The 26,800-nt window shown below is 38.7% G+C and overlaps 1 protein-coding gene across 1 annotated transcript in view; it reads left to right on the plus strand.

Moving 5' to 3' along the window:
• Nucleotides 1-4,774: 4,774 nt before the first annotated feature.
• LOC139710700 (folylpolyglutamate synthase, mitochondrial-like) overlaps nucleotides 4,775-26,800 on the plus strand; it is a 40,395-nt gene continuing 18,369 nt past the window's right edge. Inside the window, exons 1-5 of the mRNA XM_071622620.1 lie at nucleotides 4,775-4,792; nucleotides 6,302-6,415; nucleotides 14,381-14,499; nucleotides 15,788-15,995; nucleotides 17,982-18,043. Of these exons, the coding sequence (XP_071478721.1) occupies nucleotides 4,775-4,792; nucleotides 6,302-6,415; nucleotides 14,381-14,499; nucleotides 15,788-15,995; nucleotides 17,982-18,043 (521 nt within the window). The remainder of the gene's footprint in view (nucleotides 4,793-6,301; nucleotides 6,416-14,380; nucleotides 14,500-15,787; nucleotides 15,996-17,981; nucleotides 18,044-26,800) is intronic.

Here is a 26,800-nt window from a genome sequence, read left to right on the forward strand (position 1 = left end):
TGGCAGGGGTCAATGAACTTTAGGGCCCAATGTTAAATTTTATGGCGCGTTTCTATTATGGGTCATAACTTTTGATCCTAACTCCATTTGTGACCAAACTAGGATGGTAGATGTCCCTTGGGGAGTGGATGATCACCGCAAGTCAAAGGTCACAAACAGGGGTCAACGAACTTTTAGAGCCCAATGTTAAGTTTCTATGGTGCGTTCGTGGGTCATAACTTTTGATCCATAGCTCCATTTGTGACTAAACTTGGATGGTGGATGTCCCTTGGGGAGTGGATGATCATCACAAGGTCAAAGGTCACAAGCAGGGGTCAACGAACGTTTAGAGCCCAATGTTAAGTTTTTATGGCTCATATTATATGGGTCATAGCTTTTGATAATAACTCCATTTGTGACTAAACTTGGATGGTGGATGTCCCTTGGGGAGTGGATGGTCACCACAAGGTCAATGGTCACAAGCAAGAGGCAATGAACTTTTAGAGCCAAATGTTAAGTTTTTATGGCGCATTTCTATTATGGGTCATAACTTTTGATCCATAGTTCCGTTTGTGACTAAACTTTGATGGTAGATGTCCCTTCAGAAGTGGATGATCACCACAAGGTCAAAGGTCTCAGTTTTTATGGCGCGTTTCTATTATATGTCATAACTTTTGATCCATAACTCCATTTGTGACTAAACGTGGATGGTAGATGTCCCTTGGGGAGTTGATGGTCACCACAGGGTCAAAGGTCACAGGCAGGGGTCAACGAACTTTAAGGGCCCAATGTTCAGTTTTTCTGGCATGTTTCTTTTTTTGCTATAAATTTTCACCCTTTTATATCTCTTTTTATCAGTTATATCTCTTTTTTATCTGTTATATCCCATTCGCGTACAATTTTTTGTACGCGAATGGGCGAGACACATTATGGCACTTGCCTTGTTTCTTTTAATAATCCCTTAAATTGGGGCCTTTGCCCCAACCCCAGCCCAGCCCGAACCTCTAACCCCTCTCCCACGATCTTGGTGCCCCTTCGAACAAAATGGAATTCTATTACCCTAGGGATGCTACCTACCATGTTATAGATCAAGTGTTCTCTAAACTCATCCAATAGCTGTTTTCACCTGTGGCAGTTTCGACGACGGGCTGTCATCTTTCTCAAACGATGGCTAATCGGCACCTGATGATTTGGCGCGGATTAGCCATCATTATTTGAGAACGATGACAGCCCGTCGACAAAACTGTTACATGTAAACACAACTATTGGATGTGTTTAGAGAACTCTTTTGTCTGTATTCATCAACCATCAACTATTTCTCAGTGCTATCCAGCCACGTTTGATGAAAATCGGCCATAGAGTTTACTAGATGTCGCTTCCAAAAGCGCGCTACAGCGGTGAAGAAAAAGAAAGTGAAAAACGTGTTTAAGATCGAAAACAAAATATGACCATTAACAATTATTTATGATTTCACCTTCATAAATGTCAACAGTTTAAAAGAGGTGCCTTCCTCACGTGATAGCTTCAAACTTAAAACCTCAGGGAGAGAGAGAGAAAAACAACAACACTTTTTAAACGCTATTTTACCGGGAATTTCATCCTTGAGACCTTTTTAACGAGTAGTATCTCAAGGGTGCACCCAATCGTGTCCATTGACCCCTAGTGTGATTATTGCTAACCATGAAAGAGGTATAAATGGGCATAGCCATAGTATATATCAATAAACAATTGCACAAACACACACACACACACACACACACACAATTAATACCCACCGCCATTGGTTGTGTCGCCCTCTTGTTTTATGAGATGCTGTCTGTTTTGCTAGGTGTGAGTTATTTCACGTATAGTTCCTGCAAGAACTGCAGTGAAATTTGATTGTGTCCTTCCTTACTGGCGTACTTTGCTATCTGCCGTGCAGCTGCATTCAAGTGGCACTGCGCTGTGTGTAATGAGTATAATATATAAAATACGTACTTGCTTCACAGAAGCAAAATAGTTATCTAACAGATCATCTGGCGACACGAAATTGTAGAGGCTCTTCACCGAATTTGATAAAATCAGATAATAAAAACAAATCTGCGAGCAAAAGAGGGGACAAATTCAAGAACGTTCGTCTTCAGTTACCTTGTTTTTCCCCCGAAACCTTAACAACCACTTCAAAAACTTTCAGGACTGTTGGCAATCGAGCGCTGCTGGTATGGATATTCTTGCATCAGATCATCCCAAACAGGATTTTCAAGGAGATGAAGATGAGAGCATTTATCAGGTAATCGTTACTTACAAATCAAATGATGGCCATTCAAGTTGATGGGTTCTTTTTTTTTGTTTTTTTTTTGTTTTTTGTTTTGTTTTTTTTGTAAGGGTGCAATATTACATTGTTCCAGACGTAGGGCCTGTAATTAACAAATTTCCGATACACATACATGGCAAACAGCAATATTTATGGATGAATATACTAACAATCAGCTCTCTGAAATGTTTAAAGATATGTACATTTCAAATTTATTTTAGTATCCATTCATATCCTACCCGTCATGCAAAAAAAATATCATTTAGAAAATCCCAAACTTATTATAGCTCAAAAGTGCATAAGGCATCACGGGCCAGATATATGGAACTTATTGACTGATGATCTTATCTACAATGTTTTAAATCATGCTATAAAAAAGGTTATTCTCGCAATGTATCACTATAATTGGAAATATGCCCTCATTAGTTCCCACCTCCTGAACACTGCATACGATCACTTTTCTTCACCGTTACTTTTCTTCTCTTCTCTGTACTTTTCCTTTTCGGGTACCCTCTTATTCTTGTCCCTTATTCTCGTTTTTGTGTGTGTGTGCGTCCTTTTTTGTTATGCCACCTTGTGTTGTCCTTTTTGGTCAAATGACATTCAAAATACTCGAAAGTTTTACGTTATTTATCTTATATGTGTATGTGTTCTATTCCTCCAGTTAAAAAAATAATAATAAAATTGTTCCAAGCCGTAATGGTCGTTGTCCAAGTCAAGCGATATTTGCTTATTGACAAACGGTCTCCTCCACCTGTATATTTAAAGATTTGTATAATTTATATGATTATGTACTGAGAACTCCTGTTTATATGCCCATGATTTGAGAATATGTTTGATATTGTCATACCTATTTTTGTTCTCTAGAAGTTGAGAAATAAAACTTACTGAAACTACTGAAACATTACCTCGAGAGAAAAAAAAAATATTTCTCACTTCATTCTTCACGCAATGAATGGCAACTGCCTCTGCAAGATATTACATCTTTTGTTGAATGAAATAGAAAAAATACAGGTTACCATGTTTACATGGGGATATGTGAATTGCAATGTTGCTTTATGACTCAGGAAGAAAACCATGCGTAAAGTCCTATTGCACCAAGCACCCCATTAAATTCAATTAAAAAATCGTGGACTCTAATTTCAGTTAAGAAGTCTGTTGAAAACGTATGCATTATCAAGATGAAATTATGTTTTATCATTTATAGTGGCTCCTCAGTGGATATTTTCAGAATTGGATAAGATTTTTTTTAATGATAAAGACGGTGTAATAGGTAGATTACTTATCAAGATTATGGTGAAGGGGAACTACGAATGATAAATTTAAGTTTTATGTAAAAACCTAACGTATTGTGTGGTTGAAATGTTTATCGTACGGTGAGAAGAAATCAGAATGGAAAATATATTTAGATAATAACTTGCTTACGATCAGTATAGGAGGAAGATGTATTTTTTCATGCGATTATGAGTGGTCTAGATTGACGATAGCAAATCCACTCCCATCTTTTTTATATGGAAATGGTCAAAGTATGACAGGAAATGGATAAATGTAGGAATTTTGAAAATGAAGTAATAAACCCATTGATATTTAATAATATATATGTTTGTATAAAGGGGAAGAGTATTTTTTTTGTGATTTATAAGAAAGGGGTATTTATGACGTACATCACATCTTACAAAGAGGTTTTAATAAACCGGTTGTGCATTTTCAGAATCTAGGTTTAAGGGAAATGGTGTATATCTAAGATGAATGATATTTCTAATGCTTTTTTTTTTCAGAGAACTGGAAAGAGCCCAAAGGGGAACATAAGATTTAAAGCATAATTATTGATATTCATTACAGTTGGGGATTCTGGAATGATATCTAATTTTCTGAATATTAAAGCAAAGATAATTCATGGGTATTTTCTTACACAGTTATAAGAAATGTATAGTTTGAAAATAAAACATGGTGAAAGGAATTAAGATTTCTGCTGATAAAGATATTAGAATGCTGTCTATTAGACCAAGAACATGACATTACTTAGTAAACAGGAAATTTCGGTACAAGTTATCACATGGGGTGATATACACTAAAGAACATCTCTTAAAGTTTGGTTTTGTGAATGATAGAAAGATAGAAATGATAGAAAGGAAAACTTGTAACAAACTTTGTCTTTATTTTTCGGATCAATGAACCTTCGGAATAACGAACCTTGTTTCGTTTTCGAAATTATACAAACCTTGGGAATAACGAACTCTGACTGAAAGATACAATTAAAGATAATTCTATCAGCTAAACCTGACACGGCTTCATAACTTTAGTAGCGTTATACGAGGTGAGGAAGATCGCTAGTCCTGTGTCGCTCAATAATTTTATAAAACACTTCTTTATAGACGTGGCCATTACGTATATAAACATGGTAAAGATTGACAATTTATTTCAGTTCGTGTGGAAGGGAACGAATGGTAGAAGTGATTGTATTTTGGTAGACTCTGTACCCAATATGATTGTCAGCTTTTCATGTCTCTTATCTACAGGGTAAGGAGATACGCATCTTCCAAATAATAGCTGGTATTAGAATACAGCGGACCGATGATTAGACGGAAAGTTTTCCTTTGGATTTATTCACTTTGCGTTTAAATTTCAGTTATAACCGAGTCCCAAACTGCAACATAGTACAAATGTATGTACATGAGCAATAACATAATAGCTCGCATGGGAGTAGTCTGAATCCAGTCTAAATTCGGAGCATGTACAGCCTCATGCTTTTTCGTTAGGTAATGTCAGTAACACAGATTACCAGCAGTCACACCGTTACCTGGTTACCAATGTTTATCACTATTATTCTTATTATCATCGTTTCCATCATTTTTTTTTTGGTGAGGGAGGGGAGATCATTTCTGTAAGCATTAAAATGAAATCCATTATAGCACATTCCCTGTATTTCATGTTGCCTAATTGTCTATATCTTTTTGTTTAATGTTTAATCTATACTTGAAATAGTAAGTAAATTGAAATATTGGAATGCAGTCACCGAGAACTCGTTGATGAACACTACTTCATTGTAGTCCTTAGTCACTTTAGATTTCATGAAGCAAGAATTTGCTTGAAATGAATTTAATGTTAGTTGGGGTTTTCTGGATGGTCTTACCATGAGTCCTCTGTGGATAAATAAATCCCAGTAATCTAAAGGATCTCTTTAAAAAAATGTGCAACTTATGTGCAACGTACCACCCACATATAGGAATACTTATCAAGTCTGAAGAGACAGGCTTACATTGACCAAGTTCCCATACCATCTCCAAGAATGTAATTTCGAAGAAGTTCTATGAATCATTGAAACAATAAAACCCCATACAAGCCTCTTGTTCCAGAGTTCTTCTACTCACTTCTGATATCTTGCTTCCTGCAGTATTGTGGAAATAGAAGCATTACCCCTCCCACTCCCCCCCCCCCCCCAAAAAAAAAAACAATAATAATGTCTCTACGAATGTTGATGTTTTGGCTGGCAGTTTTCAGGGCTTTGAGGCCTGCGACAGTATAAGCATAGTCACGTGATGTAAGGTTTTGTCCGATGGTCCCTTTTTAGATGTAATCAGCGGGTAGCAATGAACTGGTGATGTTCGTTATTGCGAAGATTCTTTAATCCGAAAATAATTCAGGGTTCGTTATTCCGAAGGTTCGTTTTTCCAAAACAGACAAATATTAAGCCCTACACCTATAATGTTCGTTAAATGGGGAAATTAAATATTGTTAGTTAACCAACGGAAGTCTTACACGAGCTTTATTTCGTTTTTGGATTAACGAACCCTCCGAGTGACGATATATATATATATTTCCATTTTCGCATTAAGGAACCATCGGAATTACCCGAACCGTCAGAATAACGAACCTCATTTCATTTTCGAATTGACAAACCTTTGGAATAGCGAACTTCTGCAATAGCGAGCTGTAACCTAATGGACGTACTACTGTACGAATTACATTTATTCTCACAATGATTACCCTCGTCTTTGTCTTTTTTGGGGGTTACATTTTGCATTCCAGACTTTCTTGGAGAGTCTTGGGAAGCTGATCTGTTTTACAGGTACTTACCTTCCCGACAGAAGACATGACAAGATATCTGACGGGAGAAAGTTCCTGGAAAGAGCCGGCATAACGGTAGTTACAACAGTCTTTCAAGGAAATCATCATCACTAGTTTTCTTTTACGTCTGAAGAATGTATTGTTGCACACATATCATGCACAATTCTGTTGTCATAGTGAACGCGACATATCGCTTAAAGATAATATAAAGTTTTGGTACCTCAAAAGTTTCCCTGAGTTTCCTTGTCTTAGTTTGTATTTCAGGTTAAAGTACCTTTCATGTAACTAACACTGTGAGACTTACTCGCCCCAAAGTGCTCTCATGTCTTAGTATTCATGCAATAATGGTTTCGTACAATACGTGTATATTGATTGTCGTGGTACCGCGTCGAGTCAAACAACGGCTCGTTCGAATTTTTCAGAGCCCGCTCTGCTCTGGTACGAAAATTTTATTGCATGATTACTAAGACATGAGAGCACTTTGGGGCGAGTAATTCTCACAGTGTTAGTTATATGAAAGGTACTTTAACCTGAAATACTGTCACAAATGTACACACTAGTAATTATGTACATGTATGATGTACTGTATGCATGGTTGTTTTAATGTGTATGTACACAGGTTGACCAGATTTATGGAGAACATTCTATGTGGTATAGATATAGTACATACAGGCTGACCAGATCAGTGGAGAATTTTCTAGGTGGTATGCAATGTAGCTATACAGTACATGCATGTAGCAGGAAATACATTATAGCTCACTCAATTTAGATTGATTTCACCCATTCCAGAATGTTCTGGGAAGTGCTAACATATTTGGCTGAGTGAGGCACTGTCCCTGTAGCCCAATGTGATTGGTAGTTATTCTTGGTAATGATGTTTTGTACATAGTTAGGCAGTGAGTCATCCAGGTTTCCTGGAACTTGGACTGGCTAGTAGGTTGGAGAGAGTTATAGAATGTGCTAGAAGGGGTTGAATGGATAGTATATAAGCCAGAGAAATTCTGCAGTAGGCAGAGTACCCAACACCTCTGCTCTGAGTGTTACGTCACTTCTGGCTCTGAAGCGACTTGTTATAGTCAGTCCTGTGTTACCTGCTGACCTGTTATGTTTGTGGAGATAAGGCCTGGGAGACATTTTGCCTGCAGAGAATTAATGTGCCTTCATTGGACTCCATATTTTAATGTCAATGGACATTGCTACGGCAAAGCTGTGACGGGCTGGATTCCTCGCTGGACACTATAAAGTGAATCATCATTCAATGCATCGACTGGACGTGGTCGTTGGATTCTGCACATTTCGCTGTGAACATTATACTGTGGATCTATTGTGGACATATACCCTGGATTTATAACGCGGACTATTGTAACCTGTGCCTCTGGATTTACGTCGAAGGAATCATTTATCGGTGCATCACGGATCATTCATTTGTGCATCAAGCATCGTATCTGGACACTTTCAAAGGATTACTTAATACGTGTAAGTGATTCCACTACCGATTTATAACTGTTTCTATTGATCATTGTACTGATGTGACGCCGATTACCAGTCTGTACCAACAATATCACTGTTAATAAACCGCCTGAACATCAGTTGATTGTTTCTTTTGTGCGATCATTCTCAGAGTGATTTTGGTCGTAACAAAATTGGGGGCTTGTGTCCGAGAAGTGAATTTAAAGCCAAAACTTATAATTTGGAACGTTCCGGAAGCCAGAATATTGGTACAGACAAAATACCAGTTGAGTTGATTGTTCAATTGTATATTGTGTGTAATACATTGTGACAATGTCAATCAGTACAATGGATGTTCAGGCATTTGTTCAGAGGACAGATTTGTCCCTCAAAGATTTGCAAAGGTTACGCAAATGTGATTTGACTGCTGTTGCACAGCATTTAAGTGTAGATGTTCCACAAGGTGTAAGAAAGGCAGAGATTCTTGACTTGGTAGCTGGTCACATGGAGCTCAAAGAAGAAATTGACACTCCAGATCGAGCTCAAATTTCAGATCAAACACGACTTGAGCTTGCTAAATTGCAACTGAAGGAGAAAGAAATGGAAATGAAGGAAAGAGAAAGAGAAATTGAAATGAGGAAACTTGAAATTGAAGAGAAGAAAATGGAGCAACAACTGAAATTGCGTGAGATGGAATTGACTCATGCACAGACTGTTGGAAATCGTAAAAGGGCTCCCTCTGAATTTGATTTGGCCAAGAACATTCGATTGGTGCCAAAGTTTGAAGAAAACAGAGTTGATGCATATTTTGTGTCATTTGAGAAGGTGGCTAACAGTTTGAACTGGCCACAGGAATTTTGGCCCTTGCTCCTGCAAAGTGTGTTTGTCGGCAAAGCAGCCGATGTGTACTCATCTCTCTCTGAAGAGCAATCACGTGACTATGCTACAGTCAAGAAAGCAGTGTTGAATGCTTATGAGTTGGTGCCAGAGGCGTACAGACATAAGTTCAGAAATTCGTACCGTAAACCAGGCCAGACACATGTTGAGTTTGCTCGTGAAAAAGAAATGATGTTTGATAGGTGGTACAGGTCCCTGAAAGTGGATCAGGACTTTGATAACCTACGTGAGGTTGTTCTCTTGGAAGAATTCAAAAAGAGTGTTGCTTTCAGTGTGAGGTCACATTTGGATGATCACAAAGTGACAAGTTTGCATAAAGCAGCCTTGTCACAGTGTTGGAAGTTGCAAAACAAAACAAAGAAGGACTTGGGATTTGTCATGTCAAAAAGTGTCCTACCCGAAAACAGTGTCCCGTTCAGTGAAACACAGGCCGTTGAAAGTCAATCTCCCAAATGTCAAAGATAGGATGAAGCAGGTGGATGAGAGCTATCGTAGCTTTTTGTTTGATGGTGAGGTGACCCCATGTACTTCTGGTGAGGCAGGTAAGGCCAGTGGTCATCCTGAGGGATACGGGGGCCTCTCAGTCGTTGATGGTGGATGGTGGTATGACTTTTCCACCAGATAGTGCAGTGAATGCAAAAGTCTTGATTCAGACTGTTGATGGCAGTTATATGTCAGTGCCACTGTATAGAGTGGATTTGAAGTGTGACCTAGTTTCTGGTCCTGTGACTGTTGGAGTTGTTCCTGAGTTGCCTATGGCAGGCATTGACTTCCTGTTGGGGAATGACTTGGCTGGGGACAAGGTGGTTGTCGTCTCCAGTTGTTTCTGAGCAGTTGCAGGAGGAGTTTCCTGGGATTTTCCCAGATTGTGTTGTGACTAGGTCTCAGGCTCGTAGAGCTGTTCAAGATGATGCGGATTTTGTTGATGTGGAGGAGAATTCCGGTGTTTGGTTGGCAGAAACCTTTTTCAAGGATTTGAATGATGGGGTTGCTGTATTAGGCTCCAAGGCTAACAGTGATGGGCTGTTTAGCAAGTCTTCCTTGGTTGAAGCACAGCAGGCAGACTCTGAGTTGAAAGGCTTGTCTCAGACGGCGTGTTCTCGAGGGCTGAGGCTGAAAAGGTCCCTGAGTGCTATTATGTCAAAGATGGCATTTTGATGAGGAAGTGGAGACCTCCCCAATAGGCCAGCTGATGAGGATTGGACGGTGGTCCGTCAAGTTGTTGTCCCTCCTAGTTACCGCGGTGAGATCTTGAGGATTGCTCACGAGTTACCTGTTGGCGGCCATTTAGGCGTCAGAAAGACAAAGGATCGGATCATGAGGCATTTTTATTGGCCAGGGTTGAATGTGGATGTGGCTGAGTTTTGTAAGACTTGTCACACATGTCAGGTGGCTGGTAAACCACAGCATTCAGTGAAGCCGGCGCCATTGATTCCGATACCTGCGTTTGAAGAACCATTCAGTCGGGTTCTAGTTGACTGTGTTGGACCTTTGCCTAGGACTAGGTCAGGTCACAAGTACCTCTTGACAATCATGGATATGTCTACACGGTTTCCAGAGGCTATCCCATTGCGAAATATCACTGCTAAGACTGTGGTAGATGCTCTAGTGCAGTTTTTCACTAGGTATGGGTTGCCCAAAGAAGTGCAGTCTGACCAAGGGTCAAATTTCATGTCAGGCATATTTCAAGAGGTGATGTATCGTTTGGGTGTGAAGCAGCTGAATTCGTCAGCTTATCATCCCCAATCCCAAGGTGCGTTGGAGCGCTACCACCAGACCCTAAAGACAATGATTAGGGCGTTCTGTGAGGAGTATCCCGAGGATTGGGATAAGGGCATCCCTTTCCTGCTATTTGCAACAAGGGACTCCCCACATGAGTCGACGGGTTTCAGCCCATTTGAGTTGGTGTACGGTCATGAAGTTAGGGGCCCACTGAAGCTCATTAAAGAGAAATTCATGACTGAGGATGATGAGGTCCACCTACTTGACTATGTGTCAAAGTTTCGTGAAAGGCTTTCAAAGGCTTGTGAGGTAGCTAGGGAACACTTGAAAGTGTCACAAGACTCAATGAAGAGAAAGGCAGACAAAAATGCCAAAGCTCGAACCTTCAAATCAGGTGACAAAGTTCTTGTACTGCTGCCCATACAAGGTGAACCACTGAAAGCCAAGTTCAGTGGCCCATACTGTGTCAAAAAGAAATTCAATGATCATGTGAACTATGTGATCAGTACGCCAGACAGACGCAAAGATCAGAGGGTGTGTCACGTAAACATGCTGAAAGAGTACTATGAGAGAAAGGCTAGTCAGCCGGTAGGTGTAACCCAGGTGGTAGAAGAAGAAGTAGATGAAGAGGGAGAAGCTCAAGATGAGAATGGAAGTGAGCCCTCTAGTGCCAGGTTGTCTAACTCAGAGATGTTAGGGAAAGTAGATGAGGCACTGAACTACCTACCTGAAAATCAGAGGAAAGATGTGACTAGTCTGTTACATGAGTACGAAGAATTGTGTAAGGACAAACCAGGCTGCACCCCTCTTGCTGTACATGATGTTGATGTAGGAGATGCTGACCCTATCAAGCAAAACCCTTACAGGTTAAACCCGAGCAAATTGCAAAAAGTAAGGGAAGAGGTTCAGTACATGCTAGACAATGACATAATAGAACCGAGTAAAAGCAGTTGGAGCTCCCCAATCGTCATGGTGCCCAAACCGGATGGGTCTCAAAGATTCTGTATAGATTACAGAAAGGTGAATGCCGTGACGAAAACAGACTCTTTCCCCATTCCCAGACTAGAAGATTGCATTGACAGGGTCGGAAATTCTGCATATGTCAGTAAGATAGACCTTCTAAAGGGATACTGGCAAGTGCCCTTGACCGACAAAGCCAGAGAGATTTCTGCTTTTGCTACACCAGATGGCTTGTTCCAATGCAAAGTAATGCCATTCGGCATGAAAAATGCTCCAGCCACCTTCCAACGGCTGACGAACCAAATCATTGCCGGACTTGACAATTGTGTAGTATACATTGATGACATCCTAGTGTACAGTGACACGTGGGAGGAGCACATTACACACTTGCGGCAACTTTTTGATCGACTCAGGGAGGCTGGATTGGTGATTAATCTGGCAAAGAGTGAATTTGCAAAGGCCAAAGTGGTGTATCTCGGGTATGTGGTCGGTCAGGGACAAGTATTGCCAAGAGAAGCCAAGGTAGAGGCTATACTAGGCTTTCCCATCCCCCAATCCAAGAAGGAGTTGCTCAGATTTCTGGGCATGGCTGGTTTCTACAGGAAATTTGTACCGAATTTCAGCACTGTAGTCACCCCCCTAACAAACCTGCTGAAGGGCAAGGCAAAGTACACCTGGACTGATGAGTGTCAAAGAGCCTTCGAGAAACTAAAGGCAGTCCTTGCTAATGAGCCTGTTTTGGCAGCTCCTGACTTCGCAAAGCCATTCAAGGTGGCAATAGATGCTAGCGATGTAGGAGTGGGAGCGGTTTTGCTCCAAGAAGATGAAGAAGGCACTGAACGACCAGTTAGCTACTTCTCCAAAAAATTGAACACATACCAGAAGAAGTACTCCACAATTGAGAAGGAGGCTCTCAGTCTCATCCTTGCCCTCCAGCAATACGAAGTGTACTTGACAAATAGCAAAGGGGAGATCATGGTCTATACTGACCACAACCCCTTGGTCTTTTTAGACCGGTTCAAAATGAAGAACAACAGGTTGTTCAGATGGAGCATGATGACGCAGCCATATGCACTCAAAATCAAACATGTGGCAGGCAAGAACAATGTAATTGCCGACGCTCTGTCAAGAGTGTAACATGAAGAGAGTATCAAAGGTGAAAAGTTTTCACCGTATATCATTTCCAGTGTATGTGTTTAGCATATTCATTAATGTGTGCAAAACAGTTTGATATGATTGTATAAGCTCTGAGAATCCAAGCAATATTATTGTAAATGGTATCCATGAAAAGATAACATGGAATTAATACAGCTATCCAAAAGGCATGTGATAGTATGTGATTATTGTAGCTTGACTTGGATTTTACCTCACATTCATTGTAAATAATAATGAAAAATTGTGAAGGTAAAAGAAACCCTTGCTACGGCAAGGCTTTCTTTTTCCCATGGGGGATGGTGTCACAAATGTACACACTAGTAATTATGTACATGTATGATGTACTGTATGCATGGTTGTTTTAATGTGTATGTACACAGGTTGACCAGATTTATGGAGAACATTCTATGTGGTATAGATATAGTACATACAGGCTGACCAGATCAGTGGAGAATTTTCTAGGTGGTATGCAATGTAGCTATACAGTACATGCATGTAGCAGGAAATACATTATAGCTCACTCAATTTAGATTGATTTCACCCATTCCAGAATGTTCTGGGAAGTGCTAACATATTTGGCTGAGTGAGGCACTGTCCCTGTAGCCCAATGTGATTGGTAGTTATTCTTGGTAATGATGTTTTGTACATAGTTAGGCAGTGAGTCATCCAGGTTTCCTGGAACTTGGACTGGCTAGTAGGTTGGAGAGAGTTATAGAATGTGCTAGAAGGGGTTGAATGGATAGTATATAAGCCAGAGAAATTCTGCAGTAGGCAGAGTACCCAACACATCTGCTCTGAGTGTTACGTCACTTCTGGCTCTGAAGCGACTTGTTATAGTCAGTCCTGTGTTACCTGCTGACCTGTTATGTTTGTGGAGATAAGGCCTGGGAGACATTTTGCCTGCAGAGAATTAATGTGCCTTCATTGGACTCCATATTTTAATGTCAATGGACATTGCTACGGCAAAGCTGTGACGGGCTGGATTCCTCGCTGGACACTATAAAGTGAATCATCATTCAATGCATCGACTGGACGTGGTCGTTGGATTCTGCACATTTCGCTGTGAACATTATACTGTGGATCTATTGTGGACATATACCCTGGATTTATAACGCGGACTATTGTAACCTGTGCCTCTGGATTTACGTCGAAGGAATCATTTATCGGTGCATCACGGATCATTCATTTGTGCATCAAGCATCGTATCTGGACACTTTCAAAGGATTACTTAATACGTGTAAGTGATTCCACTACCGATTTATAACTGTTTCTATTGATCATTGTACTGATGTGACGCCGATTACCAGTCTGTACCAACAATATCACTGTTAATAAACCGCCTGAACATCAGTTGATTGTTTCTTTTGTGCGATCATTCTCAGAGTGATTTTGGTCGTAACAATACAAACTAAGACAAGGAAACTCATCAGGGAAACTTTTGAGGTACCAAAACTTTATATTATCTTTAACATCATTATCTCCTATTGCTGAACCTCCATCACTATGTTGAAATTTATACATGTATGGCAAATCTTGCTGACGGTAGGCCTATGCCATACTGCCACAATCAACTGAAAGTGTCTTTGAGAAACTCTTGCTACAATGGAAGATGTAAATGTTATTTTAATACACAGAAGGCAATTCGGAAGAAAGGAGTGATTAAAGAACTCGATATAGTTGGGATTTTAGTGATGTGCTAAATTGTTGATCTCATCTGAATCTATTTCATGACTAATTTAAAATTTGTAACCAACTACATGTAATTGGTTGTTCACGTCCGGCTATGTGTTATTCAAGGCAACCAGAGATGGAACGGTTTATCAAACAGGAAATCAATGTACGATTGATTTTATGCAGAAGGAGGTGTTGAACACACTGTCCTGCATTCACGTAGCTGGGACCAAGGGCAAGGGGTCAACCTGTGCTTTGACAGAACGTATTCTCAGGACCTGTGGATACAAAACTGGACTTCTGACGTAAGGATACATTTTTCCTCTCTGTGGTCACCTTATGTATTCTGGTGTTTCGTTACTTTTGATGTCAACACTGAAAACCATGTATGATGTATCAATGTATTAATTTTTTTTTAATCAATACTTTGTTTTTTATTTCTTTTTTTTCAAGAAACTGATACTAGTAGCTATTATCTTTACATTCTATTATTCCCTAAGCAGTAATTTTTCGTCTTCTCTCTCTCTCTCTCTCTCTCTCTCAGGGCCGGCGCAAGTAATGAATAGGAATACATAGAGGGTCTATAACCCTCTGCCCTGAACCTTTTTTTTTTTTTTACCCCGGAAGTGGCACCAGAAATAGAAATTCCCCGCCCCCTCTCCTTGAAAAACCAATCGAACTTTCATGTTATTTTTTCTTCAATCATCTCTCCCTTATATGCGTTCAAATGTCTATCCTCTTTTGTTTTCTTTTATGATAAACTTCATAATGCTTCATCCCTCTGTTTTTTTTTATTATTAAAAGAAAAAGGTTGTCGGGGGCATAGAGTTATTCGCTGGTACACTAGTTATACTCACATTTTTAGTGTTAAGGGGGAAATCCAGACCAAACATAAGTTAACCTGATAAGAAAGAGTAAAATCTGCTCTCAAATCTAATCTCAAATCTACTTAAAAGTTCAACTGTAACAATTTGACTGAAATCGGATGAAAAATAAGGAGGTTACGACACTTTGAAGTTTTGGTAATTTCTGCAAAACAGTTCTTTTGCAGTGGATATGAATATGGTTATGAGTGAGCTACCCATGCCATGACCTCATATAATTTTCCATTTTCAAAATCAATTTTCATAACTTCTTTATTTTTTATCCGATTTCGATCAACATGATTGTGACCATTGAACTCGTAATATCTTACTCCTTCTTATCAGACTAACTTATGATTGGACTGGATTTCCCCTTTAAAGACTTGTCGAAATGCACAGCTTTTGCATCGCTCGCGCCAGTCTTCGACCAGTCCAAACGGGGTCGACTTGATAGGTCTGGCTCAAAACATGTTCAGGCCCCTTTTTTTTCCCCGATGGAAACTACTCACATGAACAATCATGATTTCACTATGGATACTACGCAGCTTATCAGAGATAAAATTATTGCAAATGGATTTTGAATTCTGAGAATTACACATGTACACACACACTCAAATGTGATGGAATAATAAGTATGTTTATATATATATATATATATATATATATATATATATTTATTTATTTATTTATTTATTTAATTATGTTAAACATTCCATTCTTTCTTTTTTAGTTCACCACCACTGGTTGAAGTGAGGGAACGAATCCGCGTTGGCGGTGCAGCGCTCCCCCGGGCAAAGTTTGCTCGTTACGGGATCGACTTCCTCAACATGATCCAGACGAATGCTCATATAAATGAGAAGGACCCAGTATTTGCCAATGAAATCGGACCCTACCAATTGTTAACGCTTTTGACATTTTACGTTTTTCTGCAAGAGAAGGTTTGTTGGTTGTCCTTCTTTCCATTGCATTGCTTTTCTCAAATGAAAGTAAGAATTGCCAAATCACATACTAATGTAATCAGAACGTCACAACTAGTTAGTATACTTTTAGAATAGTACTAATAACTTACCAAGGCTTGGGTTTGGAAAGCCTTGAATGAATTTATTAGTACACACTGAAATTAGTGACACAACAAACAACAGGACTGATGATGCATCGACAGGTAGGAATCAGGATAATTTTATCGTGCAATACATTGCATCATAGATACCAGAGTGAGGACGCACAGAAATTCCGAATCTATGTGTATCGCAAAGACTCACAATTCATACTTATACTTTAGTATGTCCAATACATTTACATTTACCAATATATATATATATATATATATATATATACATATAATATATATATTATATATATATATAATATAGATACTACATATATATTTATATATGCATATATTATATATATATATGAAGAGTTTGTTTGCAAAAACCGATAAGTCCATATTTGCCAAATGGAGATATTTGCGATTAAAGGTCAAGAAAAATAAAGAGAATAATAAGAAAAGTTTTGCTTCTTTTGACCATAACTTCAAAAATGTACCTTTTTATGTAGTGACCAGTATATCAATTAAAAGATATCATTTTGTACTTTATGAGAGAGACTGTACTTCAAAATCTTCAAAAATGGACTTATCGTGTTTAGCGAACAAACTCTTCATATATATATATATATATATATATATATATAAAGTATATCGCTTACATCTTATAATTTCTGGCTGCGAAGTGTCATCGTGATTGAATGATAACTAGAAAAGCACTCTGAGAGCGCAGACCTCCGCCAAGCATGCAAATCATTTTCACCACTGATCTTGTTCTTCCGTAGAGATATCAGTGATTTCCACCCATACGTACTGTTATAGCATTGTGTGCTGATAGTTGCCAGATTTCCCAATATAGAAGCCTTTGTTACGTCATAAACACTCAGCTGCACGGCGCGCCTCACCCCAGCAGAAACTAGAGCACGCACTTTAGTGCGCGCAGGCAAACCTCAAATGCGCGCAGGCAAACCTCAAATACGCGCAGCCTGAACTCCCAAGTTCATTGACCCTACCTGCCAAAATGTCAAAAATCCTTCATAAATTTCCCCAAAATTTTCGGATCACTACCAAAAGTTAATCGTTTGGTACTTGTGTCATTCTCAACCTTTTCTGCAAGTTTCATCCCAATACGTTAGCTACTTTTTTAGTTATTTTGCACACGGACAAACTAACTAACTAACGAACGAACTAACTAACGAACAAACCAACGGTAACAAAAACATAACCTCCTCCCTTGGCGGAGGTAATAAGAAGATTGACACAGAAACCTATATACTTCCTTAAAAAAAACAATAAACGCCTTCGAACCACCGCATTGATCAATACGCTCTTTCAGATGTAAGATATTTGTGCGCCTCTAATGTATGAGATAAGATGTTATTGATTACTTTGCTGTAAAGTATGAAATGTAACAGAGAAGCTTATTGCTTTTAGGATGGTGAAAACTGTATGTTTAGGAAATTATATGCATAAGTAGAGCCTTACTTGGATGGCCGCCGATAAACTACGTATATAGTGATGTAAAGATACTGTGACTAAACTATGTCACAAAAGCAAATCTGGAAAAAAAAAGACGAGAGGTATAACAGATTTTGATCAGAATCTATAAATGTATGTGTGGGTATGTATGTGTGTGGGTGTGTGTGTGTGTGTGTGAAATGGCCCAAGAAACTAGAACAGTACATTCACATTCGTACGTTATATATAGGTACAACTTAGTGTCTATATATCTAAATACCAAGACGGTAACTTTTGCCCCTAAGAAATAAGTATGGGTAGGTTTTGAAATGAAACAAAGCTTGCACAATCTTATTGATCTGTAATTAATTGCATCGTATTGTCTGTCACTTCGCCCTGATGAATTTGTCTTATAAAGGTGGACGTTGCTGTCATCGAAGTGGGTATGGGAGGCGAGTACGACACGACTAACGTTATTTGGTAAGAGATTTTTTTATAAACAACCATTTTTTAAACACACAATCACACACACACACACACACAAACAAACACACACACACACACACACACACACAAAGGAAGTCAACGTGTTTGTGGTCTCTGGTTCGTTTCACAGGTAGTTAACTCATTTCAATTCAGGATTTATTCATTTTCAACGAAATGCAAATTAACAAGGTACGCAAGTGAAATAATGATACAATGCATTCAAATGACGTAACATTCTTCAAAATCCCAAGGATATGCTTGCCATAACAATGAAGGGTACGTTAAAGAAAATGAAATATATATTTTATATCACTGTCGAGACAGTTCCTGACTCGGGGACCATGTGTACATGAAAATATGTTTTCAGGAGGGGAAGATGATTTTTTTTTTTTAGTCTGATAGGATTACAAATTGTGGAACTATCGATTTTTTTTTCAATATCATATCAAAAGCATTTGGAGGGAAGAGAGCGAGAGAGAGAAAGAGAGTTATCATTGTAATTGTACATAAGATTGGCCTCGCTGAAATGAATGTAAGTGTTCGATTTCCATGGTTTTGTTTTGAAGGAACATTTACTTTGTTTGTTTTAGAACGTGCAGCGCAGTACTGAAAAATAATGGTGCCTGGTAAACATGTCAGAAATAAAAACGTCAGAGGTAATAATGTCAGAGACAAACATTCCAGAGGTAAAAATCATATCAGAGGTAAAAAAAGGTCAGAGATAAAAATGTCAGAGGTAAAAAATATCAGAGGTAAAATATGCCAGAGGTAAAAAAAAAATGTTGGCGGTAATCACCTGGTAATAATGTTAGGTACAAAAATGTCAAAGGAACATGCGTGTAAACCCAACCCACTGCGCTGCGGACACAAACATTTCGGTTTAAAATTTATTGAAATTTGCGTATTGATTCCAACGGATCTGATATTCTAATCTTCATACCCTTTTCAACATAGGATCACATGCAGTTACGTAATAAGTCAGAGGAAATATACGTGAATAATGACAGCGATTGCCATGTCAGATGTAAAGATGTCACTGTCACCAAATGTCACCAAAATATCAACAAATGAAATGAAAAAGCTTGAAATTATTTGATGAAGTAAAATCGTGATATTTTGGAGTGCATGTGCTTTTAGATTCATTTGGAAAATGACAAGTGTATTGCTTTTATATTACCCAGCGTTATCAATTTCTGCCATATTTAATTTTTGCCTTCTTGTTTAGTCTGTCTTTCGTTGTTTCAATTCTCCTATCATAAGCATTGAGATGTGTCTTTTTTTTTCTCAATTATGAATAAAATCGATCGCACCAATAAAAAAACCCACCCCTTTGCGGCCTGTCTGTTTCTGCTCGCTGGTCCCCGGAGTTGTCATGTGCTTCAGTTTATTGGGTATTATTGTGCATACATTCTTAGAAATTTAGTAAACACTGTCATGTGATTTAAAATATGAAAGAAACCCCTTTCAGGGGGAACTGCCGTTGACACGTGCACCGTGTCTGCATGAAAGGAAACTCGTGAAAGAGGGTATGTTTATCAGTAAGTGCGTGGCGCGGAACCCGCGTATTGCAAAAAGGGCGTCAACTATGACAAATCGGAAAGTGAGATACAATGTATTAACTTCATGTATGTTGAAATGATATCAAGGCTGGGAAATCAGATCCCTTGCAATCAATGGGCAAATTTCAATAAGTTTTAAACTTAAATGTTTACGTCCGCAGCGCACCAGTGCTTAAATAGGATTGTCATAACACTGTTGCCTCTGACATTTTTGTTTCTGATATTTTTACCATGTGATTAGCGCTGACAATTTTACCTCTGACAATTTTTTTACCCCTGATATTCTTTAACTCTGACATTCGTACGTCTGACATTTTTGCCTCTGAAATTTTCACCTCTGACATTTTTACTTTTGACACTTTTACTTCTGCCATTTTTGCCACTAACATTTTTACACCGATTTATACACAGTGACTTTCATTTGAGGTGAAGCTAATCTATCTCGTAGGATTTTATGTGCAATGCGTCTGTTAAGCTATTATGGGAACGTCAAAGAAGAGTACAGTAGAATGTAAAAAGAATGCAAAAATTCAGCCTATTCAACTACGCCGATATTACGTAAATAAGTGTAATAAATTACAAGCGATGTGTGACTTCCAAGACAATTTAGGTTGTTATACCTGCATTGAGGTTTCTCCTGGCGGAATTCGTCGGTACAGCAGCTCCCGAAATTAATTCGTCTGAGATCAATTTAACTCTACAAGATTCCATGATTCAAGCATTCTTATATTCACTTACAGGCATTTATTAGTAAACGAAGTGACAATTACTTTTGATTTTAACATTTTGACAATTTGAATCCACGATTGGCAGAGTCGATTTCGCTTGCAGCGGACATGATAGTCAAGAATTTCTAGACTGCCAAGTGATATGTGAACTTTATCTCTTGAATACTGCAAATGGGGTACAAAGTAAAATGTAAAAATGGTCACAAATGAAAACTACATTCCTTCACGACTTGCGAAATACATCTCTCGTTTTTCTCAGTTATGAATAAAATCGACCGCCAACAAAAAGACCGCCCCTTTGCGGCCTGTCTGATTCTGATCGCTGGTCCCCGGAACAGTCATGAGCATCAGATTATTGGGTATTAATGTGCATACTTCTTGAGAAATGTAGTGAACACTATCATGTGATTTAAGATATGAGAGAAACCCCTTTAAGGGAGGCACTGCTGTCGAAATGTGCACCATATCTGCATGAAAAGAAACTCGTGATAGAGGTTGTGTTTATCAGTGTGGGCGTGGCGCGGAACGCGCGTATTGCAAAAAGGGTGTCAAACAATGAAAAATTGGAAAATAAGGTACTAAGCTCATGTGATCCTATGTTGAAATAGTATCAAATCTAGGAAATCAGATCCGTTGCAATCAATGCGCAAATTTCAATAAGTTTTAAACTTAAATGTTTACGTCCGCAGCGCAGCAGTGCTTACGATTGTCATATTATTACCTAGTCGGTAGAGCACCGGTCTAGCAATCCGGAGGTCTCGGGTTCGACTCCCGATGGAATCCCATTTTCTTTGCTCACTTTTCCACTAATAATTCATATTCTTTCTGGTCAGTTTATTCTGTCTTTATTTGTAACAAACTCAAAAAGCTGCATCACTTCGGTGATCCCTCGCATTTATCCCCAAGTTGAATTATCCTTTGGGTTTATGCCACACACAAGCACACTGCTATAGCTTCTGACCACCCGAGCATTGAGAATTGAGGGTTTCTGGGACGAACACAGTACTAGGGCTTTCTATAGCTCAGTCGGTAGAGCACCGGTCTCGCAATCCGGAGGTCTCGGGTTCGACTCCCAATGGAATCCCATTTTCTTTGCTCACTTTTCCACTAATAATTTATATTCTTTCTGGTCAGTTTATTCTGTCTTTATTTGTAACAATAAGTATCTCTGATATCATTACCATGTGACTACCTCTGACAAACTTTTACCCCTGATATTTTTGACCTCTGACATTCGTACGTCTGAAATTTTTGCCTCTGAAATTTTCACCTCTGACATTTTTACTTTTGACACTTTTACTTCTGCCATTTTTGCCAATAACATTCTTACACCGATTTATACACAGTGACTTTCATTTGAAGTGAAGCTAATCTATCTAGCAGGATTTTATGTGCATTGCGTCATGCAAGGATTCCATAGTTAAGATATATGGGAACGTCAAAGAGGAGTACAGTAGAATGTAAAAAGAATGCAAAATTTCAGTCTATCAACTACGCCGATATTACGTAAATAAGTGTAATAAATTACAAGCGATGTGTGACTTCCAAGACAATTTAGGTTGTTCTATACCTGCATTGACATGATTGAGGTTTCTCCTGGCGGAATTTGTCGGTACAGCAGCTCCCGAAATGAATTTGTCAGAGATCAGTTGAACTCTACTAGATTCCCACATCTCATTTCTTTGGCTATGCTCACCTGGTATCAGTCAATCCATGATTCAAGCATTCTTATATTCACTTACAGGCATTTATAAGTAAACGAAGTGACAATTACTTTTGATTTTAACATTTTGGCAATTTGATTCCACGATATGGCAGAGTCGATTTCGCTTGCAGCGGACATGATAATCGAGAATTTTTAGACTGCCCCAGTGATATGTAAACTTTATCTCTTGAATACTGCAAATGGGGTACAAAGTACAATGTAAAAATAGTCAAAAATCAAAACTACATTCCTTCTCGACTTGCGAAATATATCTCTCGTTTTTCTCAATTATGAATAAAATCGATCGCCAACAATAAAAAAAAACACCCCTTTGCGGCCTGTCTGTTTCTGATCGCTGGTCCCCGGAGTTGTCATGTGCTTCAGTTTATTGGGTATTATTGTGTATACATTCTTAGAAATTTAGTAAATACTGTCATGTGATTTAAAATATATGAAAGAAACCCCTTTCAGGGGGAACTGCCGTTTAAACGTGTACCGTATCTGCATGAAAGGAAACTCGTGAAAGAGGGTGTGTTTATCAGTAAGTGCGTGGCGCGGAACCCGCGTATTGCAAAAAGGGCGTCAACTATGACAAATCGGAAAGTGAGATACAATGTATTAACTTCATGTATGTTGAAATGATATCAAGGCTGGGAAATCAGATCCCTTGCAATCAATGGGCAAATTTCAATAAGTTTTAAACTTAAATGTTTACGTCCGCAGCGCACCAGTGCTTAAATAGGATTGTCATAACACTGTTGCCTCTGACATTTTTGTTTCTGATATTTTTATGTGCATTGCGTCATGCAAGGATTTCATAGTTAAGATATATGGGAAAGTCAAAGAAGAGTACAGTAGAATGTAAAAAGAATGCAAAATTTCAGTCTATCACCTACGCCGATATTACGTAAATAAGTGTAATAAATTACAAGCGATGTGTGACTTCCAAGACAATTTAGGTTGTTATACCTGCATTGAGGTTTCTCCTGGCGGAATTTGTCGGTACAGCAGCTCCCGATATTAATTCGTCAGAGATCAATTTAACTCTACAAGATTCCATGATTCAAGCATTCTTATATTCACTTACAGGCATTTATTAGTAAACGAAGTGACAATTACTTTTGATATTAACATTTTGGCAATTTGAATCCACGATTGGCAGAGTTGATTTCGCTTGCAGCGTACATGATAGTCGAGAATTTTTAGACTGTCCAGTGATATGTAAACTTTATCTCTTGAATACTGCAAATGGGGTACAAAGTACAATGTAAAAATAGTCAAAAATCAAAAACTACATTCCTTCACGACTTGCAAAATATATCTCTCGTTTTTCTCAATTATGAATAAAATCGATCGCCAACAATAAAAAACCCCACCCCTTTGCGGCCTGTCTGTTTCTGATCGCTGGTACCCGGAGTTGTCATGTGCTTCAGTTTATTGGGTATTATTGTGTATACATCCTGAGAAATGAAGTGAACAATATCATGTGATTTAAGATATGAAAGAAACCCCTTTCAGGGGGAACTGCCGTTTAAACGTGCACCGTATCTGCATGAAAGGAAACTCGTGAAAGAGGGTGTGTTTATCAGTAAGTGCGTGACGCGGAACCCCGCGTACTGCAAAAAAGGTGTCAAACTATGACAAATGGGAAAGTGAGATACAATGTATTAACTTCATGTATGTTGAAATGGTAGCAAGGCTAGGAAATCAGATCCCTTGCAATCAATGGGCAAATTTCAATAAGTTTTAAACTTAAATGTTTACGTCCGCAGCGCACCAGTGCTTAAATAGGATTGTCATAACACTGTTGCCTCTGACATTTTTGTTTCTGATATTTTTACCATGTGATTAGCGCTGACAATTTTACCTCTGACAATTTTTTTACCCCTGATATTCTTTAACTCTGACATTCGTACATCTGACATTTTTGCCTTTGAAATTTTCACCTCTGACATTTTTACTTTTGACACTTTTACTTCTGCCATTTTTGCCACTAACATCATGAACATTCTTAGACTGATTTATACACCGTGACTTTCATTTGAAGTGAAGCTAATATATCTCGTAGGATTTTATGTGCATTGCGTCATGCAAGGATTCCATAGTTAAGATATATGGGAAAGTCAAAGAAGAGTACAGTAGAATGTAAAAAGAATGCAAAATTTCAGTCTATCACCTACGCCGATATTACGTAAATAAGTGTAATAAATTACAAGCGATGTATGACTTCCAAGACAATTTAGGCTGTTATACCTGCATTGAGGTTTCTCCTGGCGGAATTCGTCGGTACAGCAGCTCCCGATATTAATTCGTCAGAGATCAATTTAACTCTACAAGATTCCATGATTCAAGCATTCTTATATTCACTTACAGGCATTTATTAGTAAACGAAGTGACAATTACTTTTGATATTAACATTTTGGCAATTTGAATCCACGATTGGCAGAGTTGATTTCGCTTGCAGCGGACATGATAGTCGAGAATTTTTAGACTGTCCAGTGATATGTAAACTTTATCTCTTGAATACTGCAAATGGGGTACAAAGTACAATGTAAAAATAGTCAAAAATCAAAAACTACATTCCTTCACGACTTGCAAAATATATCTCTCGTTTTTCTCAATTATGAATAAAATCGATCGCCAACAATAAAAAAAAACACCCCTTTGCGGCCTGTCTGTTTCTGATCGCTGGTCCGGAGTTGTCATGTGCTTCAGTTTATTGGGTATTATTGTGTATACATCCTGAGAAATGAAGTGAACAATATCATGTGATTTAAGATATGAAAGAAACCCCTTTCAGGGGGAACTGCCGTTTAAACGTGCACCGTATCTGCATGAAAGGAAACTCGTGAAAGAGGGTGTGTTTATCAGTAAGTGCGTGGCGCGGAATCCCGCGTACTGCAAAAAGGGCGTCAAACTATGACAAATGGGAAAGTGAGATACAATTTATTAACTTCATGTATATTGAAATGGTAGCAAGCCTGGGAAATCAGATCCCTTGCAATCAATGGACAAATTTCAATAAGTTTAAAACTTAAATGTTTACGTCCGCAGCGCAGCAGTGCTTACGATTGTCATAACAATATTACCTCTGACATTTTTGTCTCTGATATTATTGCCAAGTGATTAGCGCTGACATTTTTACCTCTGGCAATATTTTTAACACTTATATTTTTTTTTTACTCTGACATTCGTATGCCTGACATTTTTGCCTCTGATTTTTTTTTTCTTCTGACTTTTTTAGTTCTGACATTTTTGCCACAGACATTCTTGCACCGATTTGTTCACAGTGACTTTCATTTTAAGTGTAGGTAATCTATCTATTATGATTGTATGTGCATTGCGTCAAGGATTCAATAGTTACGATATATGGAAACGTCAAAGAAGAGTACAGTCTATCAACTACGCCGATATTACGTAAATAAGTATAACAAATTACTAACAATGTGTGACTTCCAAGATAATTTAGATTGTTAAACACGTACCTGCATTGAGGTTTCTCCTGTCGGAATTCGTCGGTACAGCAGCTCCCGAAATTGATTCGTCAGAGATCATTATTTAACTCTGCTAGATTCCCACATCTCATTTTTCCTTCTTTTTTTTTTGGGTATGCTCACCTAGTATCAGTAAATCCATAATTCAAGCTTTCTTATATCTATTTACAGGCATTTATAAGTAAACGAAGTGACAATTACTTTTGATTTTAACATTTTGACAATTTGATTCCACGATTGGCAGAGTCGATTTCGCTTGCAGCGGACATAATAGTCAAGAATTTCTAGGCTGCCCATTGATATGTGAACTTCATCTCTTGAATACTGCAAATGGGGTACAAAGTAAAATGTAAAAATGGTCAAAAATCAAAACTACATTCCTTCTCGAAATATTTCTTTCGTTTTTCTCAGTCATAAATAAAATCGACCGCCAACAAAAAGACCGCCCCTTTGCGGCCTGTCTGTTTCTGATCGCTGGTACCCGGAGTTGTCATGTGCTTCAGTTTATTGGGTATTAATGTGCATACATCCTGAGAAATGAAGTGAACAATATCATGTGATTTAAGATATGAGAGAAACCCCTTTCAGGGGGAACTGCCGCTTAAACGTGCACCGTATCTGCATGAAAAGAAACTCGTGAACATGGTGAAAGGGGTGTGTTTTTGTCGAGCCCACCGGAGGTGAGGGGAGAAGGGAGCGCCTGCGGCGTCTGTCCGTCTGTCGTCCGTCCGTCCGTCCGTCGTCTGTCCGGAACTCTACAAAAACTTCAATACCTCTTTACTTTGGGCTTTAATTGCAATGAAAATTCGAAGGAAGAGGGGTCATACAAAGTTTCACATTTTACCATATATGAAGGTCACCTCAAGGTCAAAGCTCACAGACAGGGGTCAATGAACTTAAGGGCCCAATGTTAAGTTTTTATGGCGCGTTTCTATTATGGGTCATAATTCTTGATCCATAACTCTATTTGTGACTAAACTTGGATGGTAGATGTCCCTTGGGGAGTGGATGGTCACCACAAGGTCAATGGTCACAAGCATGGGTCAACAAACTTTTCGAGGCCAATGTTAAGTTTTTTATGGCGCGTTTCTATTGTGGGTCATAACTTTTGATCCATAACACCATTTGTGACTAAACTTGGATGGTACATGTCCCTTGGGGAGTGGATGGTCACCACAAGGTCAAAGGTCACAAGCAGGGGTCAACGAACTTTTAGAGCCCAATGTTAAGTTTTTATGGCGCGTTTCTATTTTGGGTCATAACTC

Source organism: Diadema antillarum, unplaced genomic scaffold (assembly GCF_040938485.1).
Source record: "Diadema antillarum isolate AM-2024a unplaced genomic scaffold, OU_Dant_1.0 seq00001554_RagTag, whole genome shotgun sequence".
NCBI lineage: Eukaryota > Metazoa > Echinodermata > Echinoidea > Diadematoida > Diadematidae > Diadema > Diadema antillarum.